Genomic DNA, 20,911 nt, shown 5'->3' on the forward strand with positions numbered 1-20,911 from the left:
ATTGGATATAAATAAAAAATTAGATTGTCATTATCCAAATTTAACTAGGATTCATCTAGGATTTAAATCCCTACAAATCCATAAAATAAGGATAAAATCTATAATTAATCCTTGATTTAATACAAAATCAAATCTTATATAATATATAAAATCCACAAGATATATTCAAATCTTAATTCTAAATTAATCTTGAATTATTTCCGAAATTGAATCCAAGGATTTGGAAATCCTAATCAAATTTGGAAAGCGAAGTCACGAGAACGAGGCAATGCGACGTCGCGCGGGTTCTACCCGCGCGAGCGTCGCGCATAGGGTAAACCCTAATTCAGCGCCGCTGCACTCACACTGAGCCCGCAGCCGCTGCTGCTCGTCTGCGGCAGCTTGCATTCGCGTCTCGAGACCGGGAACTGCCCGCAAAGGGCTCCCACTCGCACCACTGCCGCTCCTGCCAACGTGACGACGTCGCTGCAGAAGCTGCTGCGTCGTCTTCGTCACTGCCGTGCGCTGTGGCTGCTGTCCGACGCTGCTGCGTCGCTGCAACTCCGCCGGTGCTGCAGTCCGTGCGTCTCGCAAGCTGCCCAGCCCGTAGGCTTGGGCTGCCGACGCAGCCTGCCCAGCGTGCTTACTGCAGCTGCGTCATCCACCTCGAGTCCGGGAACTGCCCACGAAGGGCTCCCACTCGATTGGACTGTTCTCTCCGTCGCCGTTGGAATCGCTGTGCTGCGGTTCCGATTTATCGCGATAGCGGCGTCGACTTTACAGCTCCAAGACTCGAATTGATTCGACAATTACGAACAAAACGATAACAACAGCATGAATACAATCTCTCGTGCAAACAATTGCAACAATTTGTAATCAACATAAGCAATCATTACTTATACATAATAATTACATATGGTCATACTCATCAATTCGTGTAAACAATATAAACATGCATTCATGTTAATTAATACATGCAGCAACCTAATTCGCCAATAACATAGTTCGTCGTTTAATCAAATTAACTAAAACAACGAACACATCGCGAATAAAAACATGCATTCAAGCAATTCACATAACATGAAATTAATCCACATAATCAGAGCCAAAAATTGGCTCTGATACCAATTGATGGGGTTTGGAGCCCCTTGCACAGCGGAAGACATGTACAAAACAAATAAATCAGATACGGATCTATTTGACTGATTATGCGATTAATCAATTCACATGTTAAACAGATAATTGCATGCTAGAACGCAAATAATTCATGCTCATAGAAAGTAAATCCTAAAACATGAATTCTACGGTTTAGAGTTACCGATTTGATTCTCCAAAGAATCGTCGATTGCTCGCGCCTTCTCCACGTGATGATCTTCAATACTAGACCACGGATCTTCTCTCTGGTTCCCGAACTGTATCTCGATATCAGGGTGGGCTGATCTTATCAAAACACTAGGACTCGAATAAAGAAGACAGAAGAAATCCTTTTGGGAAAAGGAGTGGAATTCGAAAATTCCTACAGCTGATGGGGCTGATATTTTCGAAAATTTCAGTAATGAAAATTGTGATAATTCTGTCTCCTTTATTCTCCTATTTATATTAAGTTCCTTTTGGGCCCAGACAGGGATCTATGGAAGGTTTTGGATATGGGCTCGCCCAATTAGCTTTTTACTAATTAAATTGAACCCACAATTTAATACAAGCTTATATTGGAATATTACGAGCAGCCACTACAGAAGTAATATTGAACTCTCCCCATCCAAATCCGAAATTACAAGTAATCCGGGTTTCCACTTTTATTATTTATTTCCCGCGCTTAAGATATAAATGTCCATTAATTAATTAATGTCTGCTATGGACTTAATTAATTAATATCTTATTAATTCCAAGAGTGGACTTAGCAAGAATCATTTATTTATTATTCATAGAGTAATAAAACTCCAACTGGCCAGTTTTCCGAATAATAAAACCTTGTTCGAGCTCCTCTTGAGGACATTATCAAACGAGACTCACCTCGTGCACGTTTCAACATAATAGCAATCCTAGCACCGCTAGATATTAATCACCACTACCCAATATATCAGGATTATTGGGTTGCGAAAAACCCGCACCATTTGATAAGTCAAAGTAGTGCATAATCAATACCGTATGCTCAATGCTAACATATGTAGATTAAGAAATAATATTTTATCAAGACCTAGTCTTTCAGTAGATAGCATAAAGACACGTCTTGCTGTTAGATCCGTTCAGTGCTATACCACACCAATGTCAAATTATTTCAGTAAGGCTTAGAAATATGCGGACTGACATTGCAACCTTTCACGATAGGTAGCCAAAGCCTATCTAGGTTGTGAAATTCTTCTTTTTTCTTTTGCAAAGCATTGCATAGATCTGACCGTGTTACCTTAAAGTGGACGACGCCCACAACCGGTCTACTAAGCAAAAGACTTAGACTTTGTTTACTTCTTATGCATTTAAATGTTTGTAAAACATCTTATAAATGCACAAGCAAACACAATGTAATAATAATAGTGATTCTATTCGTGCGAGACTGCTCGAATAATACTGAATCAGGTTAAAAGTGGATTATAGAGTTTTACGTATACAAGCAAGATTCTATTCGAGCGAAACTTGCTCGAAACATGCTTTTCAGTATACCAAACCTAACAAGGAAAACACTAATGCCGAGGAGACCGGAGCTGATGGTGTTGGAGGTGAGCATGATGGTGTTTCTGTTTTTTGTAAAGTTTACAACGCTTTGTAAACAGAGGTTTTTGCTTTATTAAATCATAATTCACGCATTATTTACTTTTGTCAGGAGACAAGCCTAATTTGGTTGTTGGATCTGGAGCGGCATCTGGGACAGCCGCAGGTGGTGTTGAAATCAGCCATGGGGTAGGAAAATTACATCATTGAATGTGTACTAATCCTTCATGTTACAAAATACTTAACTGTGAGTCCATTGTTTACAGCAGGCTGAGGTTAGAGGTGATAGTGAAGGAGGCTGCGGAGATAAAGGCAAAACAAAGAAGGCGAAGGGAAAACAAATCCCGGAACGCAGTGAGATTCTATCTGATAAGGCTGTAGGTCGTAAGGAGTTGAAGGGAAAACGGGCTGCCAATACAAAAGTAATTCCTTTAATAAATATTATAAAAATAATGTTGTGCATTATTTGACAGGTTGCGTGCATTGAATTCAACTGTTCATTCATTAAAAGTATTCATTGGTTGCATTATATAGGCTGTATTAACCATAACAACATGGTGTGTTTAATGCATTACATGGTGTTGTTAGTGCGCATTATTTAGGTTTTTTGTTGAAGTATACAGTACTTATTATGCATTAAATGGAACCTTACTTTTGTCCATATAGAAAATTGTCCCAGATGCTGCAAAGGGTATTGAGATTGGTGTGGGGGAAAAACCCAAAGAACCTGAAGTTCTTGCTGGAAAGGAGGGTGCTGGAAAGGTGGGTGGCGGAAAGGGAAAGGGTGTTGCTCCACAGGTTGTGGCTGGAAAGAGAAAGGGTGTTGCTGTGTCGGGCTTGGACACTCCAGATGGTGATTTTGAGGTATGTTGTATTTAAAAAGTGGGGTTGCGGATGAACTGTATTAACCCTGTCACCTATTATTGTAGGATCCCGGGAAGCTGGCATCATCCCGTTTCAAGACAGCCAGTCTGGCTGCCCGTTCTCCATTCCACAACCGGGCGATTACACTAACGGCAAAGCCAAACTATCCGGACAAGTCGCTATACTATTGGGTGCTGAGCACAGCGGAAGTGAATAAGTAAGTTTTTTAGTTTTGCTCGACTATTTCGTGTGAAATGGGTTACTTATGCACACTTTATTAATGTGTAGGGAGATGGTTGTCTACGTAGACGACTGTATCACGACAATGCATATAGAATTCGCGTCGCTGGCGCCGTTCAAGCGCATTAGCCCAGCCATTGTAGACACTTGGAGTGCCCACTTGAATAACATGGAGAAACTCAAAGCTCCGGAAACAGTTGCTAGGGTCTTCTTCTCGACAAAACCATGCGTTAGTGAAATACCTTGTGCCCTGGTTGGTAATTAGTATTGCAATTATAAATAATTAACTTGTTTACCACATTACACCGTAGAGACACACCGTGATTGATACCCCGGCTGAATGGTCAGAGGACCAGTTGAGGGAGACATTCTGGACTCGGTTGTTCGATGATGTACTTGGAACGGGAATCTTTAAATGGGAGAACTTTGACATGGTAAATTCTATTACGCTTAACCCATCTGATGTACATACGTTAACCTAATTTCATTTGTACAGTTTTTCTTCCTGGTTTGGGGTTCTACACATCAGTATGTGGTGTGTTTTGATTTGCCGGATGGCAACATGAACATCATCGACCACATATTGGCTGACTCCCACAAATCTTTCAAGGCAAAATATGGGAAAACACCCTCCCTTCTGGTGCGTGTTTGAGGGTATTCCATTAAGTTGCATTACATTCGGATAACTGTGCATTATTTGTGTTTCTAACGCATTTTTTTGTGGGAATTTGTTGCAGAAACAATTTTTTGCAGAAGCGCTGGTGAAGTTGAAGGCTAATCTAAAGGCAGCCGAGGTCCGAAAATGTAAGACACATGTGGTGGCTATGACTTGGAGGAGAAACGATCCATCTGTGGAGACGGGGGTGTACATCATGCGGCACATGGAGACTTATTTCGGCGGAAAGGATAAAGATTGGCAGTGTGGATTCACCGGCAACGGGACAAAAAATCTGGAAATGTACCGAATTAAGGTAGCAAACGCACTGCTGTCTTCTACACACAATTCTGAGCGCGACACCAACATCTCTTATGCCGCCAAGTTCTGGAAAGAGAAGCCGCCAAAGTTCAATTTCGATAAGTGGGTCGACGAGTTTGGGCTGGATTGATTGCAAGAGTACTGATTAGAAACGGTGTGGATTTTAAGTTGAAGACAGTTAGTTTGGGGTAACTTATTTTGATTTGGTCAAATGACGAATGCTTTGAACCATACACTTGTTTTGATAACTGATGCATATTTTGGTACTATTGTGTGATGTAGTGCAGTGATATAGGATTAACTTATCCATTAACAATCGTAGGACTAATAGTTGCTTAATCAGCAATGGATGAAATAACCGAGAGTAATGCACAACATAGCACTATTAATGTAATGCTATGAAACGATAATGCATATTAACAGATTAATGGAGTAATGGAATAAATAAACGAGAGTGCTGCGCAATATGGCGTGTTTAATGCAAGTCTACAAAACGATAACGCACATAAACGGAGTGATGCATAGAACATACAAATTAATGCAAGGATATCTATCATTAATGCACATTATCATCGAACTAGACTAATGGAACAAAACGACAGAGTGATGCATAGAACATCCTTACTAATGCAAGGTTGTAAGTCGATAATGGACAGTAAATTGTGATTTAATAAATAAACGAGAGTGCTGCGCAGTATGGCGTGTTTAATGCAAGTCTAAGATACGATAACGCACATAAACAAAGTCATGGATTAATGGATTAAATAAACGGATGGATGCATAGAATAAACTTATTTAATGCAAGGATTTAAACCGATAATGCACACAAACAAAGAAATGTGGTAAAGGATTAACTAAACGGAGTGATGCATAGAACATACATATTTAATGCAAGGATATTTATCGAGAATGCACATTATCAACGAACTCGACTAATGGAACAAAACGACAGAGTGATGCATAGAACATACTTACTAATGCAAGCCTATAACTGCGCTTATGCACAAAACCAAGAAAATCAACTAATGGAATGAATTGAGGGAGTGATGCATATAATATCCTTATTAATGCAAGGTTGTAAGTCGATAACGAACAGTAAACATCGCAACTCCACGGAGTTGTTACGAAAAAATTGACGACAGCGCTACAAATAATAAGAACAAAACCGAGGCGAAAAAGTATTTTATTCGTTACAAAACACATCAAGCTTTCCTCTTGCCTTTACTGAGCGCTTTCTCCTTCTCCATCTCTTTAAGCATTGGACAGTTTCTAGAGTCGTGATGGCCCAACTCATCACACGCCTTACAACGTCTAAGAGGTCTAGCTGCCTCCTTTATAGCCTTTTCTCTCTTTAAAACCAGTCAGCTCGCGGAGCTGCTAGCATGACCCTTCGTCTTTACAACATCCGGAGGATGGACCTCTACAACTTCAGGCCTTGGCATTCCGTAAAATTCTTCAATCATGCGCCTCTTTTCAAACGCCGAGGTTGGAGGAGTTCCAGCTTGAAGAGAATTACCAAGTTCTTCCAAACCACTTACGAAACCACGAAGCACTTCAATGTCACTCTCAAAACGTCGAATAAAACCGTAGAACAGGGATATTCCTTGATTGGTAACAGTCTGCCTATCGTCAACGGTGGACCTTGTATCTACGGTGGACATTGTATCTACGGTGACATCAAGTCCATGTACGGCCTTGGCTAAGGGAGTCTTCATCCATCGGCTGTTGCAGTACATCTCTGGAATTTTTGACACTTCATTGTTCCTGAGTAGGAAAAAAATGTAGCAACACAAATAGCCCTGCCTACCGAACAATTTGCAGTCGCACGAGTATGATTCATCAGTCTTGTCGTGTGTCACGGAATACGAATTCCGTCGGCTATCCCCAAGCTTGTAGGAGTCAATCGTATCTGTTGATGAAAAACCAAGCACACGGCATCTGTCATTCCCATCAACAATTTCTTCTTGTATCTTCCTGAACATACTGTCTGTGTAAATCGTCGCAGCATGTTTCTCGAAACCCAACTTAGTGGCCAGTATGGGCACGGAAGTAACATCGTTGTAGTCCAGCTTTGTTCTAGCATTCCGCTGAAAGTCCAGAGCATTGTTGAAATACAAGTATAATTCGGCAAGGTTCGCTCGGGGCTTCATAAAATTTTTGTAGAAACTGTTTTCAGATTCTGATATGGACGTAATCCTAATCATCGAACCGAGTGGGAAATCTCTGAAGTATGCCGGTATCCACATCTGTCTTTACTCGTACAATGTGTTCAACCAATCAACGTCTTCCAGCTCATAACGCTCAATCACTCCATTCCACTCCTCTTCAAATTCGTCGGGTTCAAGCAAGTCCGACCAAACGCATGCATTGAATTCCTTCTTGAAATCTTCGTCCCTAAGCAACCTGCCTGGAACCTTGGAAGCCAACTTGTGCATTATATGCCACATGCACCAGCGGTGTCGAGTTCCTACAAGAACCTCTTGAATAGCTGATCTCATGCCCAAGTCTTGATCGGTCACAATCATTTTGGGGGCTACACCCATGCATTCGACGAAATGTTTGAACAACCAGGCAAATGCCCCTGTTTTCTCGTTGCAGACCAATCCAGCAGCAAATGTTACGGGTTTACCATGATTGTCCTTCCCCGTGAAAGGTGTGAAGATCATGCAATACCTGCGATGCACACAGGAATGCAGCATTAGCATAATTAATTCGGAATAATGCATAACGATAAAGTTGTAATGCACCTTTTTGGCTTTATAATGCACTCAGTAAAGTACAAATAAACAGAATATAATGTATACCTGTTTGTGTTGTAGGTGGAGTCAAACGCCACTATGTCACCAAACATATGGTAGTTCATCTTCATCAAACCATCACACCAAAAAAGGGCAACCAACTGGTAAGCAGCATTAACTTCGTAGTGATATGTGAAGGCATCCGACAACTCCTTCTTCTTCGCCATGTCGTCCAACACCATCTGCACGTCACAACCGTATGCGAATGCTTTGATGTCGCGAGATGTATTCCTGATATCCCCAAGATTGCAACCGACAAGATCAAACCCACCGAGGATTTCCTTCAACACCTTAAAGGTAAGGGTGGGGCCTATATTAGCCTTGGAACAGTCAAGAATGAATTTGTGATGTACGTCATCCAACTTCTGGTTAAGTGTCATAAACTGCTGATGCTCCGACTCCACCATACAATGGTTGTGAACCTCGTTGAACTCGTGAATAATATATCCCGGTATTCCTGCTTCGGAAAAGTACTTGAAGGATATAGAAGCTTTACAACCACATCGCTTGGAAAGCCGCCTGCGTTTAAGAGTAAAACCAGAGCCACATCGTCTTCCTCGTTTGACCTCTTGCAACCCTCCCTATTGCAGACCACATAATACCAAGTAGTAACACCATCCGTCGCCTTCCTCATACCTTGTTTTCGCGTATCAAACCCAACAGCGCGGGCATACACATCATAAAACGCAAATGCAAAATCTAGGGATTGGAACTTCTGACCAATCACAGGCTTCAATTGTGGAGAACATTCAGGTATAACAAACACTGTAAATAAAATCAAAACAATAATCGTATTAGAATTTAGTTTCATTATATGATATGAACCATACATTAAATATAAGAAAGAATGCATTACAAAGTACTATTCGTACATTATATAAATCCAGAATTACAAGACAGCAACACATAAAACAAAATAAACACTAAACCCTAGAAGAACACGAAAACAATAATATGGCGTGATACGGGCCTGCTCCAATATGGCGACGACGAGAAGAAGTCGAAACTAATGCTGAAACCTTGCGAAAAAAAATAAACACTCAACCGTAGAAGAACTCGAAACTAATGCTGAAACCATGCGAAAAATATTAACCTTGAGCCAAACACACAAACAAGTTTAACAAAAAAACCTTATTGCTTATTGCATTTAAAAAAAAAACCAAAGAAAGGGTTTTCAAGTCACGCTGAATCAGTTAAATCAGAAAATAAATTCGTCTAAAATTACCTTCTTCTATTGTTCAAGAACACGAAAATGATAATATAGCGAGCACGATACGGGGCTGCTCGAATATGGCGACCACGAGAAATAAACCGCTGCAATCTGTATAATTTTCTGCAATGAAGAAAGATTGAAGAATACCTGAAGAAGAGAAAAAAGTCGATTCTTATGTTAATTGAGTTTGTTTTCTTGAAACATCTTATAAAGAGACATATTTATAAGCTTTTAAAGCGGACAAAATAAGATCGAGAATGGATTAGCAAAAATTGAGTAATAAACTACAATTGGATTTTGGAATTAATTGGGCCTCCCAGCTAATTAGACAATTGGGCCTTGCTCGGCCTTAAATGGAATTGATTAATTGGGCAGTAGCGAGGCCCGGACTTAACGGTGTCGCTTTTGTAAATAGTTGATCGATGTAGTATTCCAACTTCCTAATTTTAATTAAAAATTATTAAGAAATGAATCATCTTGATCTTTAATATTGGATAACATCAATTGAATCAAATTAAATTATATACCCGAAAATATATTGTTATTCTTTTCAATGATTTGGTATTAGTGAGATTTATTTGTTACCATATTATTTTATTAACACATTACAAAATAATAGGCTGAATTTCGGGATAAAATATATAAATATCAATTGAGTCAAATATTTTTGCTAACTTCCTACTCACTAACACATCTTTGATCGACAATTACAAGTAACAGCCAAACATGAACTGGCTATTAGAGTTGATATGGTTCCCTGTCATTTCTTGCAGGAAAATTATGGGCTTACATGTAATAAGGAGTCCCCCTAGAGATTTTTAAGCCTTCCATAGAAAAGTAGATGCTCTCATCCCGTTAAAGTTTCCCGTAGTAAGCTACAATCAGTTTTTTTTCAACGAAGGATTCTGAAATTCAACCAAATATCCTATCCAAATGATAGCAAATCGATGCTAACTAATGCTGGGGACAGACACCCATGCTGGTGTATATTCTGTTCATATCAATCGATAAATCTTGTTTCTGAACATATGCACTTCCAGAAGTGGGCTTTATGAGCCAAATCATCTGCAGGACCAAAAACATCAGTAGGCAATTGAGCTTCGATACTTCTGCATGGTTGATATAATTAAAATACCTAAAAACCAATTAACTACCCTCTACGCATGTGATGGGCTGCAAGATTGTAAACTGGCCATATTAATGAATGATGTTTTGCCTGCACCATGGTTTCCGTCCCAGCCTGGATAAATCTTTTTGAGATTATGGCAGATGATTGCAGGAGTTTTACTTGATTCAAGTAGCAATTCTTCAACCTTCTCCCTCTGACGTAAATCAACAAAGCGAAACAGTGAAATTCCATGATAGAGATTCAGCAGCCAAAATAACAAATAAAGAAACTGAGCAGAAGAAGAGAGCGAGAGAGATGAGAAAGAAGAGGCACGGTGTGAATGAGGAGAAGCAGCATTGAATTTTTTTTACCCTAGACGTAATTTGACCGAAATATCCCTGATTTGAAGTATATTGCTTACATAATGAAGTAGCGAAATTCATGAGGCATGGTTTAATCTCATCCATTAAAATCTAGATCTAGATTTTAAAATTCTATACCTCAAAAATATTTAAAATTCTTTAATTATAAAAAGTTGAAAGAACTTTTCTTGCATGTCACAAAATTAAGTGATAATATTGAAGGCCAAATTATATTTATAAAATTTTAAAAAAAAATATGAGTATTCGATAAATTAATTAAAAATATGCACCCTTCAAGGTATTGAGGGTAATTTCGTCCATAAAAATTTTGAAATAGTAAAAAAGTACTTCGAATGATATTAACTCATAGTTGATGGACCTCAAATGATATTTTCAAAGTTCACGGACTTAAAATGATACTTTGTCAAAGTTCGTGGACCAAAAAAGATGTTCCCTCAAGTAAATAAAACAGAGAGAATAAAGTAAAAGAGAGTAAAGTAAAAGAGAGAAAAAAGTTAACATATATGGAAATGACTCAACTATGAAGGAACTTCCCGAAATGGTAAAATGACTCAACTATGAAAGAACTTAGGGAGTACTTAGTCTTAATTATTTGAGTCGTATTCCTTTTCGAAATGTCTCGATTAAGTTGAGTCATTCCTTTGTTTGAAAAACAATAAAATATCTAATCATTCTTATATTATTCTACCCCTTTCATCGGAATTAAGTTGAGTCAAAATTTTCGGACACGGAGATTAAAAAATTGTATGAAAAGTAAGAGAGATGAATAAAGTAAGAAAGATAAAGATAAAAAGATATTAAAGTAACAGTGATTGGATATTTTGTTTTTAATCAGAAAAAGAAACGACTCAACTTAGTAGGGACATCAAAAAAAATAAAAATACTACACTATTCAACTTTATTAGGACGGAGGAAGTACAGATTTTATTTTCTTATGATCATTTAACTCACTTTAACACAAGTTCTAAATATTTGTGCCCAAAAATAATTCTATAACTTAATTTCGACAGAGTATAAAATTAATTCTTATGCATTGTTCAGTATAGTAGATACAAATTGAGTAATTAACATTGAGACAATGCCAAGTATAATTAATTATGAGCCTGAGTATTTTATCAGAGCATTAAAGTAATTGGATGTTGGGCCATATCCGTTAATTGGGCTTTGGACAACGTTTCTAGTTAGCCTATTCCTAAGTTGTATGGTTTCGATTCGGCACATTCGAATGGACGAGCCACAGTTCGAAGCTAATCAGACCCATTAAAGTTGAATTTATCAGTCCAATTAAATACTATGGGGTGTTAGGTTTGCTATTCCAGGATTAAATTCGTAGTGTGTTTGATTCATGAAATTCAATCTCACAACTTAATCCTATATGGATAATCATAAGATAATTAGTCGTAATTAATCTGCTATGATTAAAATAATCTCACAACTTATTCTTAGATTATATCTTGGGTGTTGTTTGGTTGACAAGATAAAATAATACCAAGATATAATCTAGGATTGGGTTGTGAGATTATTTTAGTCATAGGGGGTTAGCTAAGACTAATTATCCCATGATTATCCATCTAGGATTGAGTTGAGGAACTTAATCTCATGAACCAAACACACTATTAATTTAATTCGGGATACAATCTTGCAAACCAAACACCCTCAGTATTATTTTATCTAATAAATTGAACACCACCTGTGCTTACTGTCTCAATGCTTTCATACAACCATGAATCCATGATTAGGCTAACTAGATGCAATTTTTTGCAAGTGGTAATAATACTACTAATAATTTATACCCGTTGATATGATTGGAGCACAATATTCGCATGCTGTAACATATAAATATAAATTTTGCTATTAAACATAATGAGTTAAAGAAAAGGAATGAAGAAGCACTTTAATATGCCTATTCTCTTATTGATGCTCATCGTGTATCCTGCCACATTACTCAATATTCGGACTGAGAGAAAACCCGACGAGCCTATCAAGAAGGCAATGGAAAATAAAGATTTTATCTCGGTTACTTCATTGGACGTTCATGCCCAGAAAAAGCTTGATATGCCTATCAAGAGTGTGATGGGAAACATTGATGTTCTATCGGTTGCATCACTCAACAATAGGGCTGAGAAAATGCTCAACAATCTTCGCAAGATATTTATATGGAGTACTATGAAATTGCATGAGAGCGCAAAATTAAATGCAACAGGAGACAAAAACCAAAAATTAATTTTAAATGAAATGCCTATATTATTTTGTTACGTGTTAGAGCATCCGCAGCGGTGCTCGTCCGTCGCCTTGTCCGTCCGTGCCGCTGGACAGAGCTCGTCCGTCCGCCGCTGGAGCTCGTCCGTCCGTGCCAGCGGCACGGCGCTGCTCTTAGCTAAGAGCACGTCCGTGCCGCTGAGCAGCCATACGTGGCGTGTTTTTATTGGCCAACGGCTATGCCGTTGGCAAATTCGATTTTTAATTTTTTTTTTCTTTAAATTCATAATTAATTCAAAATAATACCAAAAAATATTTTTGGATTCCCAAAAAAATAGAGCCGTTTATAGACGTTTTTTTTGGATTTTTGTGAATTTTTTTTTTTTTTAATCCCAAAATCATCTATAAATACACACATTCATCATCCACTTACACACATTCATCATCCACTTTTCACATCAAATTATCTCTCATTCATACTTTTTCATACTAAATCATCTACATCTTCCAAACTCTCTCTAAAAAATTCAAAAATGGATTTCACCAATCTCATTGCGGAAGCGGAGCGCGAAGAACAAGAATATTATGAACAATATCATGCCGTCTATGAAGCCTATGTCGCCGCCAATACCCCCGCCCCTCCTCCTCAACCAACTAGAGCAAAACGTCGCTACATCCCTCGTGATCGAGAGGGAGCCCATGAAAGGCTCGTTGCCGACTATTTTTCCGACCAGCCGCGGTATCCAGAAGATTACTTTCGGCGCCGTTTTCGCATGTCAAAACGGTTGTTTATGCGTATTGTCAACACATTGTCCACCCGCGTTGAATACTTTCAAGAAGGTGCAGACGCAACCGGTCGGCAAAGTCTCACGGCATTGCAAAAGTGTACTTGTGTCATCCGACAACTTGCTACTGGGCAAACGGCTGACCTCTTCGACGAGTATTTGCATGTCGGTGAGTCAACTGGAATCCTATGCCTCAAGAGTTTTTGCGACGGCGTTCGTTCTGCTTTCGGCGAGGAATTCCTTCGGGCACCCACCACCGACGATTGTCAACGGTTGCTTCGTCTTCACGAAACAGTCCACGGTTTTCCCGGTATGCTAGGCAGCATTGACTGCATGCATTGGAAGTGGAAGAATTGCCCGACTGCTTGGAGGGGGCAACACTTAAGCGGCCACAAAGGTGGCGGCCCAACGCTTATCCTTGAAGCAGTCGCCGACTACCGCCTATGGATTTGGCATGCATATTTCGGTGTTGCCGGATCCAACAACGACTTGAACGTGCTATATTCTTCACCACTCTTCGATGATGTTTTGAATGGTGTAGCACCGGCGATCGACTTCACCTTCAACGGAAATGCATACCACATGGGTTACTATCTCGCCGATGGTATCTACCCTAGGTGGTCGACTTTCGTGAAGTCGTTCAGCAATCCACAAGAGCCGAGACGGATTCTTTTTGCGCAGCGTCAAGTGTCTGCTCGGAAAGACGTCGAAAGAGCTTTTGGTGTCCTTCAAGGCCGATTCAACATTGTGAAGTCCCCTTCTCGGCTTTGGTACGTTAAGAATATCGCCGACATCATGTACACGTGCATTATCTTGCACAACATGATTATAGCTGACGAAGGACCGATGGCGGGTAACTTTTACGACGAGGATGAAGCCGGAAGCTCAACCGCGAGGTCTCCCCCACGTCGAGGTGTGCATACGACGGTGAACGAGAGGATGGAAAGAAGACACACAATGCGCGATACAAGAGCCCACACTGAGCTACAAAAAGATCTAATCAATCACATTTGGGCGAAATTCGGCAACGAGTAGTGTAATTTTTAATTTTTAGGATTTTAGTTGTGTAATTTTTAATTTTTAGGATTTTAATTATGTAATTTTTAATTATTTTGTAATTTGTAATAGTATTTCGGATATTTTAATGCATTTTAATATTGTGGAAATGTTTTTATTTAAATTAAATAATAGAATGGTGGGACCCTTGAGCTTGTCCTTAGCTAAGAGCACGGATGTGGGTGTTGTGCTCTTAGCTAAGGACAAGCAGTAAAAGTGGGTCCGGGCCCACTTCCGTGCTCTTAGCTAAGAGCACGGATGGGGATGCTCTTATGTTCGGTATAATAATAGTCGGATTTTTATATGCTATCATTTACTATATAGCTCCACATGTCGTCGGCGGCGGCCACATAAAATATACCCATTTGTGTTTGACTAACTCCATTATAAGAGCATCCGCAATGGTCGGCTAGCGACCGGCTAGCCGATTCGTCGCGCTGGCCGATCGGCTAGCCGAACCATTGGAGTCGGCCAGCGCGAAATCGGCGAGCCGATCGGCGTGGGCTGGCCGATCGCTCGGCGATGGCCGATGCGCTGGCCGCCATTGTGGCGGCCCGATCGGCCAGCGCAGAATTTTGTTTTTTTTTAATTCTTTTTAATTTTTTTTTTTAATTCTTTTTTTATTTTTTATTTTTGAAAAACTATATAAACGCGATTTTCTCTATCTCTAAATTTCTGTACAAGAGCAACATCTAGCGATGGACAACAACAACTAGCCCAATACAAAATTAAGACCTAAAACAGAAACAGCGAGACCCCCGTTCGGCTAGCGGCAAACTATAACAGATTCAAGGTGGCTCGTGTGTGGAAGCCCGAATTTTTTTTATTATGTTATTTTTATGATTTTTAGTTAATGTACTTTTTTTTATTTAAATAAAATTAATGAATTTTCCCGTATATGTCTCGTAAATTTAATTCGGTAATTTAATCGTAATTTTAATTCCGTAAATGTAGTATATTTTGAATTATTTTTATTGCGGCTGGCCTATGGTTAGCCTATAGCTGGCCTAAATCTGATGTGGCAGGTAGATTTTTTAGTGTTGCTGACGTGGCAGGGGAGAGAATGGCTGGCCTATTGCTGGCCTAAGCACCATTGCGGATGCTCTAAGGAATAGTCATCTGTTTTTTTTTTTTTTCATTTTGATTCCATTTTGGTAATTTTTCCATCCGTTTTTTTTCATTTTGATTCCATTTTAGTAATTTTTCCATGCTTATAAGTGAGCTCCATTCTCCATTAATTTTATTTTTTTCTCACCAACTTTATTAGTTGCGTATTACTTCCCCCGTTTCATAAAGATTATCTCACTTTAACCGGGCACGGGTTTTAAGAAATGTAATAAAAAAGTGAGTTGAAAAAGTTAGTGGATTGTGAGTCTTACTTATAATAAAATGTTAGTAAGAATGAGTTTAGGGAAATATAAGGTCCACTATTAATAAAAAGTAAAATGAGATAAATTTTGTGTGACGGACAAAAATGGAAAACTGAGACATTCTTTGTAGGACAAAAAGAGTAATATTCATGGCATCCCCAAACTCTATACTTTTAAAAAAGTCAAAGCCATCAGCTCTAGACATCAATGTCTAATCTTAAACCAAATAGTTAAAAATCCTGCATAAATCAAATTAAAAATTCAATGCATAGTGCATTTGTTTTTCATATTTTTCACATATTAAAGTTAATACGAAGAATTATAAAGAAAAATTACATTTTGCATAATTAATTAAAAAACTAAAAAAAAAGAGAAAAACTGAACTTGTAAACTACCAAGAAGAGCGAAAATCTCACGGATTAACACGAGAGAGAGCGCAATGCAGCTGATTCAGTAAGTACCTCTTCTCACACTATTCAATTTTCTATTTGGAAGAATTCCATTTCGCTGTTTAGTCAGAGAATTGTTAGAAATCATTACAATCGAAGGAAGATAATAACTATAAGTGGAATAAAAATTACAACGGAAATAATAAAACAAACCGAACTATAAGTCGAGTTGAGGGAAGCCCTCTTTCCGCAAGACAAATTACGCCCCGGCTAGTGCTCACGGAATGATGTATTGTCCCCAAAGATAAAACGACTTCCTCCTAGCGTGTAGAAGCACATCAAACCCGCTAGGCACCGGCGAACTTGATGAAGTTCCGAGAATCGAGCTATGCAATGCTACTATAATGTAGAGAACTAGAGAGAAGAGAGAATGCTTTTTTGTTGGTGTCTTTCTTATCTCTCAAATCCACCTGTTTATAGGATAGGAGAGACCACTTCAAAAGTCTTTCCATTAAGATACACCATAAACTAAATGGAGGTTACAGGACATGAAAAGCCAAAGGACTTAGGCCACATGAAAGGCCAAAAGCCTCTCCTTATTTCACACGTTTTCAACAATCCCCCACATTGGTTAGAGCACTGACAGCTCAAATCAACACAAGACGTGTTTGCGTGCATGCAGACTCTTCGCTCAATCTTCGAGAAACAATATTGCATTTGGAATAGTAGCTTGGGGCTTTGAACTTTCCATAGTCAACACTATCGGGCATACCGGCAACCTGGTGGACGCGATGCCTTGAACCATTCCTCCTTGGTGTATACCGAGACAATAATATTGACACAATACTATTTACAAACTCATCAGTTCTCACGTTTGTGTCATTTACTGGCCATGGAACACCACTTTGGATTCATAAGTGATTCACATGTTGAAGCGGCCCACACTTCTTCACTTACATAGGTGATTTTTTTCCAGGTATCCTGCAATACCCACCTCCTTGAGGTTTCTAAGAATCATTAAAAGTCAAAACTTAACCTCTTACCACATGCAGGTTACAACACTCAATGCTTTCTAAAGAATGAGCGAAGATTAAAAAATCTTCCGAGTGTTACAACTAGAGTCATATAGCTTTGTTTTCCCATTGAACCAAGCCCATGGGATCTCCAATCGTATGGTTGGGTTACCACTATAATCATCTTTTAAGATGTGGTTTTCAGTCCCATTCCTTTTAGCAATTTATGCATTTGATCACGGTTTAACCATTTCGTTAACGAATTCGCTAAGTTATCCACTGACCTCACATAGTCAACTGTGATAATTCCACTTGTGCTATCACAGTGTATCACTACTGTCGGCACTGGCTTCTTCCAATATGGAATATCTTCTAGGAAGTTTCTAAGCCACTCAGCTTCTTCCCTTGCTTTGTCTAAAGCGATAAACTCAGATTCCATGGTGGATCGAGCTATACACGTCTGTTTCGTTCACTTCCACGAAACAGCTCCACCCCCCACAGTGAACACATACCCACTTGTCGAAAACGAGTCTTTTGAATCAGAGACCCAATTTGCATCACAGTACCCTTCAAGTACTTGGGGATAGTTTGTGTACTGCAGCTCAAAGTTAAGAGTATACTTCAAGTATCTCAAAACCCTACGCAGAGCTTTCCAATGTTCCTTGCTTGGGTTGCTCGTAAATCGGCTCAGCTTATTCACCGTACACGCAAGATCTGGTCGGGTGCAGTTTGTGATAAACATCAAACTCCCTATGATCCTTGCATATTCTTCTTGAGCTACAGGCTCACCCGTGTGCTTACTCAAATGCACGTTGGGTTTCAATGGAGTCTTAGCTGGCTCACAGTCAAATGAGTGAAACTTTTTAAGCACTTTCTCAATGTAATGAGATTGTGTCAAAGCTAGGCCTGAAAATTTAATCCGCGGGTTTCGGGTATTCCCGACCCAGTCCCAATACCCGACGGGTTTTGGGTACCCAAAACCCGAAATTATGGGTTTGGGTACGGATTTGGGTAGTTAATGTTAGGATTCTTCGGATTTAGGGTACCCGAAACCCGTATTAGGGTACCCGAATAATACCCGATTAATTATGTATTTGTGATAAATATTTTGGGTTATAAAGTTCTTAGTTTACTATTTGGATTATGTTTGGTTGCTTTGATATTATTTAGATTATGTTTGGTTGCTTTGACATTTTATTATTCTATTATCTCGACTTTAATACTTCTTTACATTCGTGTTCGGTTCATGTTGCATTATTTATGTTCTTACTTGTTATCTTTTGAAAATATATAGTTAATTAGTTATGCTTTCTCCATTTTATTTACACGTTCATTTAATGTCTTAAAAAATTATTTTAATCTCTTTTATGTTGTAATTTATACCAATTTTTTTTTTAAAAAAAATTAAGTAGTGTCTATTTGTTAATGTCTATTTTATATAATATAGAATTATAATCAATAAATAGTAATATTGTGTTATTTTTAATAATTTCTATTTTCATCACAATTTAATTTATATAAAAGAATAAATTTTTAATATAATAATTCCGGGTTTATGGGTACCTCATTAGTTGGGTTTGTGTACCCGCATCGAGTATTAGGGTACCCGACTTCACATACGGGTTGGGTATTGGGTATGACATTTTTGAGATTTCAGGTTCGGGTACCCGAATTTTCGGGTTTGGGTACCCGCGGGTACCCGAATTTACACCCCTAGTCAAAGCTATTCCCTCAGGATTTCTTTTAATCTTGATTCTGAGAATCACATCAGCTAGACCCATATCTTTCATGTCGAAATTTCTCTTTAACATATTTTTGGTCTCGTTGATAATGGCACTATTGCTGCCCATAATCAACATATCTTCCACATAAAGACACACAATAATGAACCATTATTTGTGTTCTTAATGTATACACACTTATCACACTCGTTGATAGTGAACCCATTCGACAACATCACATTGTCAAACTTCAAGTGCCATTGCAAAGGCGCTTGTTTTAATCCATATAGAGACCTCACTAGCTTGCATACCTTCCTTTCTTGGCCAGGTACTACAAACCCTTCAGGTTGCTCCATATAAATTTCTAGGGTTGGGAAAAAATACCGAAAAAATGATATATCGCTCGTATCGTATTGAAAAATACCGAAAAATTATCGAATTTTCGATATATCGTAATTTTCGATACGATACGATATCGTATCGTAAGTTTTCGATACGATAACGATATGAATTTCCTTATATCGCGATATATCGTTTTATATCGAAAATACGATATATATCGAAAATTTTCGATATATCGATATTTTTGATATATATCGATATTTTATTTTCGATATATATCGATATTTAACGATATATCGTACGATATCGTTAAATATCGATACGATAATGATATGAAATTTTTTTATATCGAAAGTTCGATATATCGAAATTCGATATATCGAAACTTTCGATACGATAACGATATGAAATTCTTTCATATCGATTTTTTCGATACGATACACGATACAACGTTTTCGATACGATATATCGTATCGACCCACCCCTATAAATTTCTTCCTCCAATTCACCATTCAGAAATGCAGTTTTCACATCCATTTGGTGAATTTCAAGATTGTGCAAAGCAGCAATCGCAAGTAGCACCCGAATGGAAGTGATTCTCGTAACAGGTGAATACGTGTCGAAGAGGTCATATCCTTCTTGCTGCTTAAAGCCTTTCACAATTAGGCGAGCTTTGTACTTTTCAATAGTACCATCAGTTTTATATTTCCTTCTCAGGATCCACTTGCACCCTAAGGTCTTACAACCTTCTGGCAAGTCTACTAACACCTATGTGTTATTTCTCATAATTGATTCAATTTCATTATTGATCGTTTCTTGCCAGAATGGAGCATCTGGGCCAGACAGTGCTTCCGCCAACAACTTTGGTTCGTCATCCAACATAAAAGTTATGAAGTCGGGACCAAATGTTTTAGCAATTTTAAGTCTTTTACCACGTCTTGGTTCTGCATCCTCAGGACTTGCCCTCGTCCTTTTTGGAGAATTAGAACTAGTGGATTCATCCATCATTCTTTCACTAGAACGATCCTCCTGCTTCTTGCAAGGGTACACATTCTCAAAGAATATAGCATTTCTTGACTCAATTGTTGTTCCTTCAGCCACGCCACAGCTGACCTATGGACTTGGAAACGATACGCACTACTATTAAATGTATGGCCAATAAAAATACAATCAACTGTGTTAGGGCCTATTGCAACTTGCTTCGGAGGTGGCACTTCTACCTTCGCTAAGCACCCCCACACTTTGAGGTATGAATACGAAGGTTTCTTGACTTTCCACAACTCATAGGGAGTCACATCCCTACTTTTTAGTGGAATCTTATTCAGGATATAATTTGCCGTTAACACAGCCTCCCCCCACATGTTCTGGGGTAAACCTGAACTGATCAACAGAGCGTTCATCATCTCTTTTAGTGTTCGATTTTTGCGTTCAGCAACACCATTTGACTGAGGAGAATATGGAGCCGTGGTTTGGTGAATTATACCACTTGCATGGCATAACTCTGCAAACGGCGCTACATACTCGCCACCTCTATCACTTCGAACACACTTAATTCGACAATTAAGTTCATTTTCGGCTTCATTTTTGAAGTCTTTAAACGCTTCAATTGCCTCATTTTTACTTCTTAATAAGTAAAGGTAACAATATCTTATGCAATCATCTATAAATGTGATGAAATACTTTTTACCACTTCTTGTTTGCACAAATTTCAAATCACATACGTTTGTGTGGATTAACTCAAGAGGTTTTTGCTTCGCTCTACCGAATGG

General features: G+C 38.7%; 3 protein-coding genes across 3 annotated transcripts; 1 reads left to right on the forward strand and 2 right to left on the reverse strand.

Moving 5' to 3' along the window:
- Positions 1-2,660: 2,660 nt before the first annotated feature.
- Positions 2,661-4,895, forward strand: LOC148930855 (uncharacterized). Its single transcript, XM_089066626.1, has 9 exons — positions 2,661-2,693; positions 2,798-2,851; positions 2,955-3,107; positions 3,352-3,549; positions 3,615-3,766; positions 3,838-4,018; positions 4,101-4,223; positions 4,286-4,429; positions 4,527-4,895. The coding sequence occupies exons 1-9, from the start codon at positions 2,661-2,663 to the stop codon at positions 4,893-4,895; spliced, it is 1,407 nt and encodes a 468-aa protein (XP_088922752.1).
- A 1,231-nt stretch (positions 4,896-6,126) lies between these two features.
- On the reverse strand, positions 6,127-7,011 carry LOC148930856 (protein FAR1-RELATED SEQUENCE 5-like). Its single transcript, XM_089066627.1, has one exon. The coding sequence runs from the start codon at positions 7,009-7,011 to the stop codon at positions 6,127-6,129; it is 885 nt and encodes a 294-aa protein (XP_088922753.1).
- A 6-nt stretch (positions 7,012-7,017) lies between these two features.
- On the reverse strand, positions 7,018-17,518 carry LOC125200466 (protein FAR1-RELATED SEQUENCE 5-like). The gene is made up of 5 exons (XM_089066628.1): positions 17,364-17,518; positions 17,024-17,073; positions 8,166-8,328; positions 7,570-8,082; positions 7,018-7,438 (listed from the first exon to the last, which is right to left on the reverse strand). The coding sequence occupies exons 1-5, from the start codon at positions 17,516-17,518 to the stop codon at positions 7,018-7,020; spliced, it is 1,302 nt and encodes a 433-aa protein (XP_088922754.1).
- Positions 17,519-20,911: the final 3,393 nt, after the last annotated feature.

Source organism: Salvia hispanica, chromosome 3, assembly GCF_029641045.1.
Source record: "Salvia hispanica isolate PSC_SH4W2 chromosome 3, Shi_PSC_v1, whole genome shotgun sequence".
NCBI lineage: Eukaryota > Viridiplantae > Streptophyta > Magnoliopsida > Lamiales > Lamiaceae > Salvia > Salvia hispanica.

What these genes read in the sequence shown, in the direction of transcription:
- LOC148930855 (XM_089066626.1), top strand. Translation starts at nt 2,661, where the DNA reads ATGCCGAGGAGACCGGAGCTGATGGTGTTGGAG. An exon ending in CTCCAGATGGTGATTTTGAG is followed by an intron (nt 3,550 to 3,614) that starts GTATGTTGTATT and finishes CTATTATTGTAG; the next exon opens with GATCCCGGGAAGCTGGCATC. An exon ending in TCTTCTCGACAAAACCATGC is followed by an intron (nt 4,019 to 4,100) that starts GTTAGTGAAATA and finishes ATTACACCGTAG; the next exon opens with AGACACACCGTGATTGATAC.
- LOC148930856 (XM_089066627.1), bottom strand. Translation starts at nt 7,011, where the DNA reads ATGTGGATACCGGCATACTTCAGAGATTTCCCACTCGGTTCGATGATT.
- LOC125200466 (XM_089066628.1), bottom strand. Translation starts at nt 17,518, where the DNA reads ATGGAATCTGAGTTTATCGCTTTAGACAAAGCAAGGGAAGAAGCTGAG. An exon ending in CCTGGAAAAAAATCACCTAT is followed by an intron (nt 8,329 to 17,023) that starts GTAAGTGAAGAA and finishes TTTTATTTACAG; the next exon opens with TGTTTGTTATACCTGAATGT. An exon ending in ACGGATGGTGTTACTACTTG is followed by an intron (nt 8,083 to 8,165) that starts GTATTATGTGGT and finishes TCTTAAACGCAG; the next exon opens with GCGGCTTTCCAAGCGATGTG.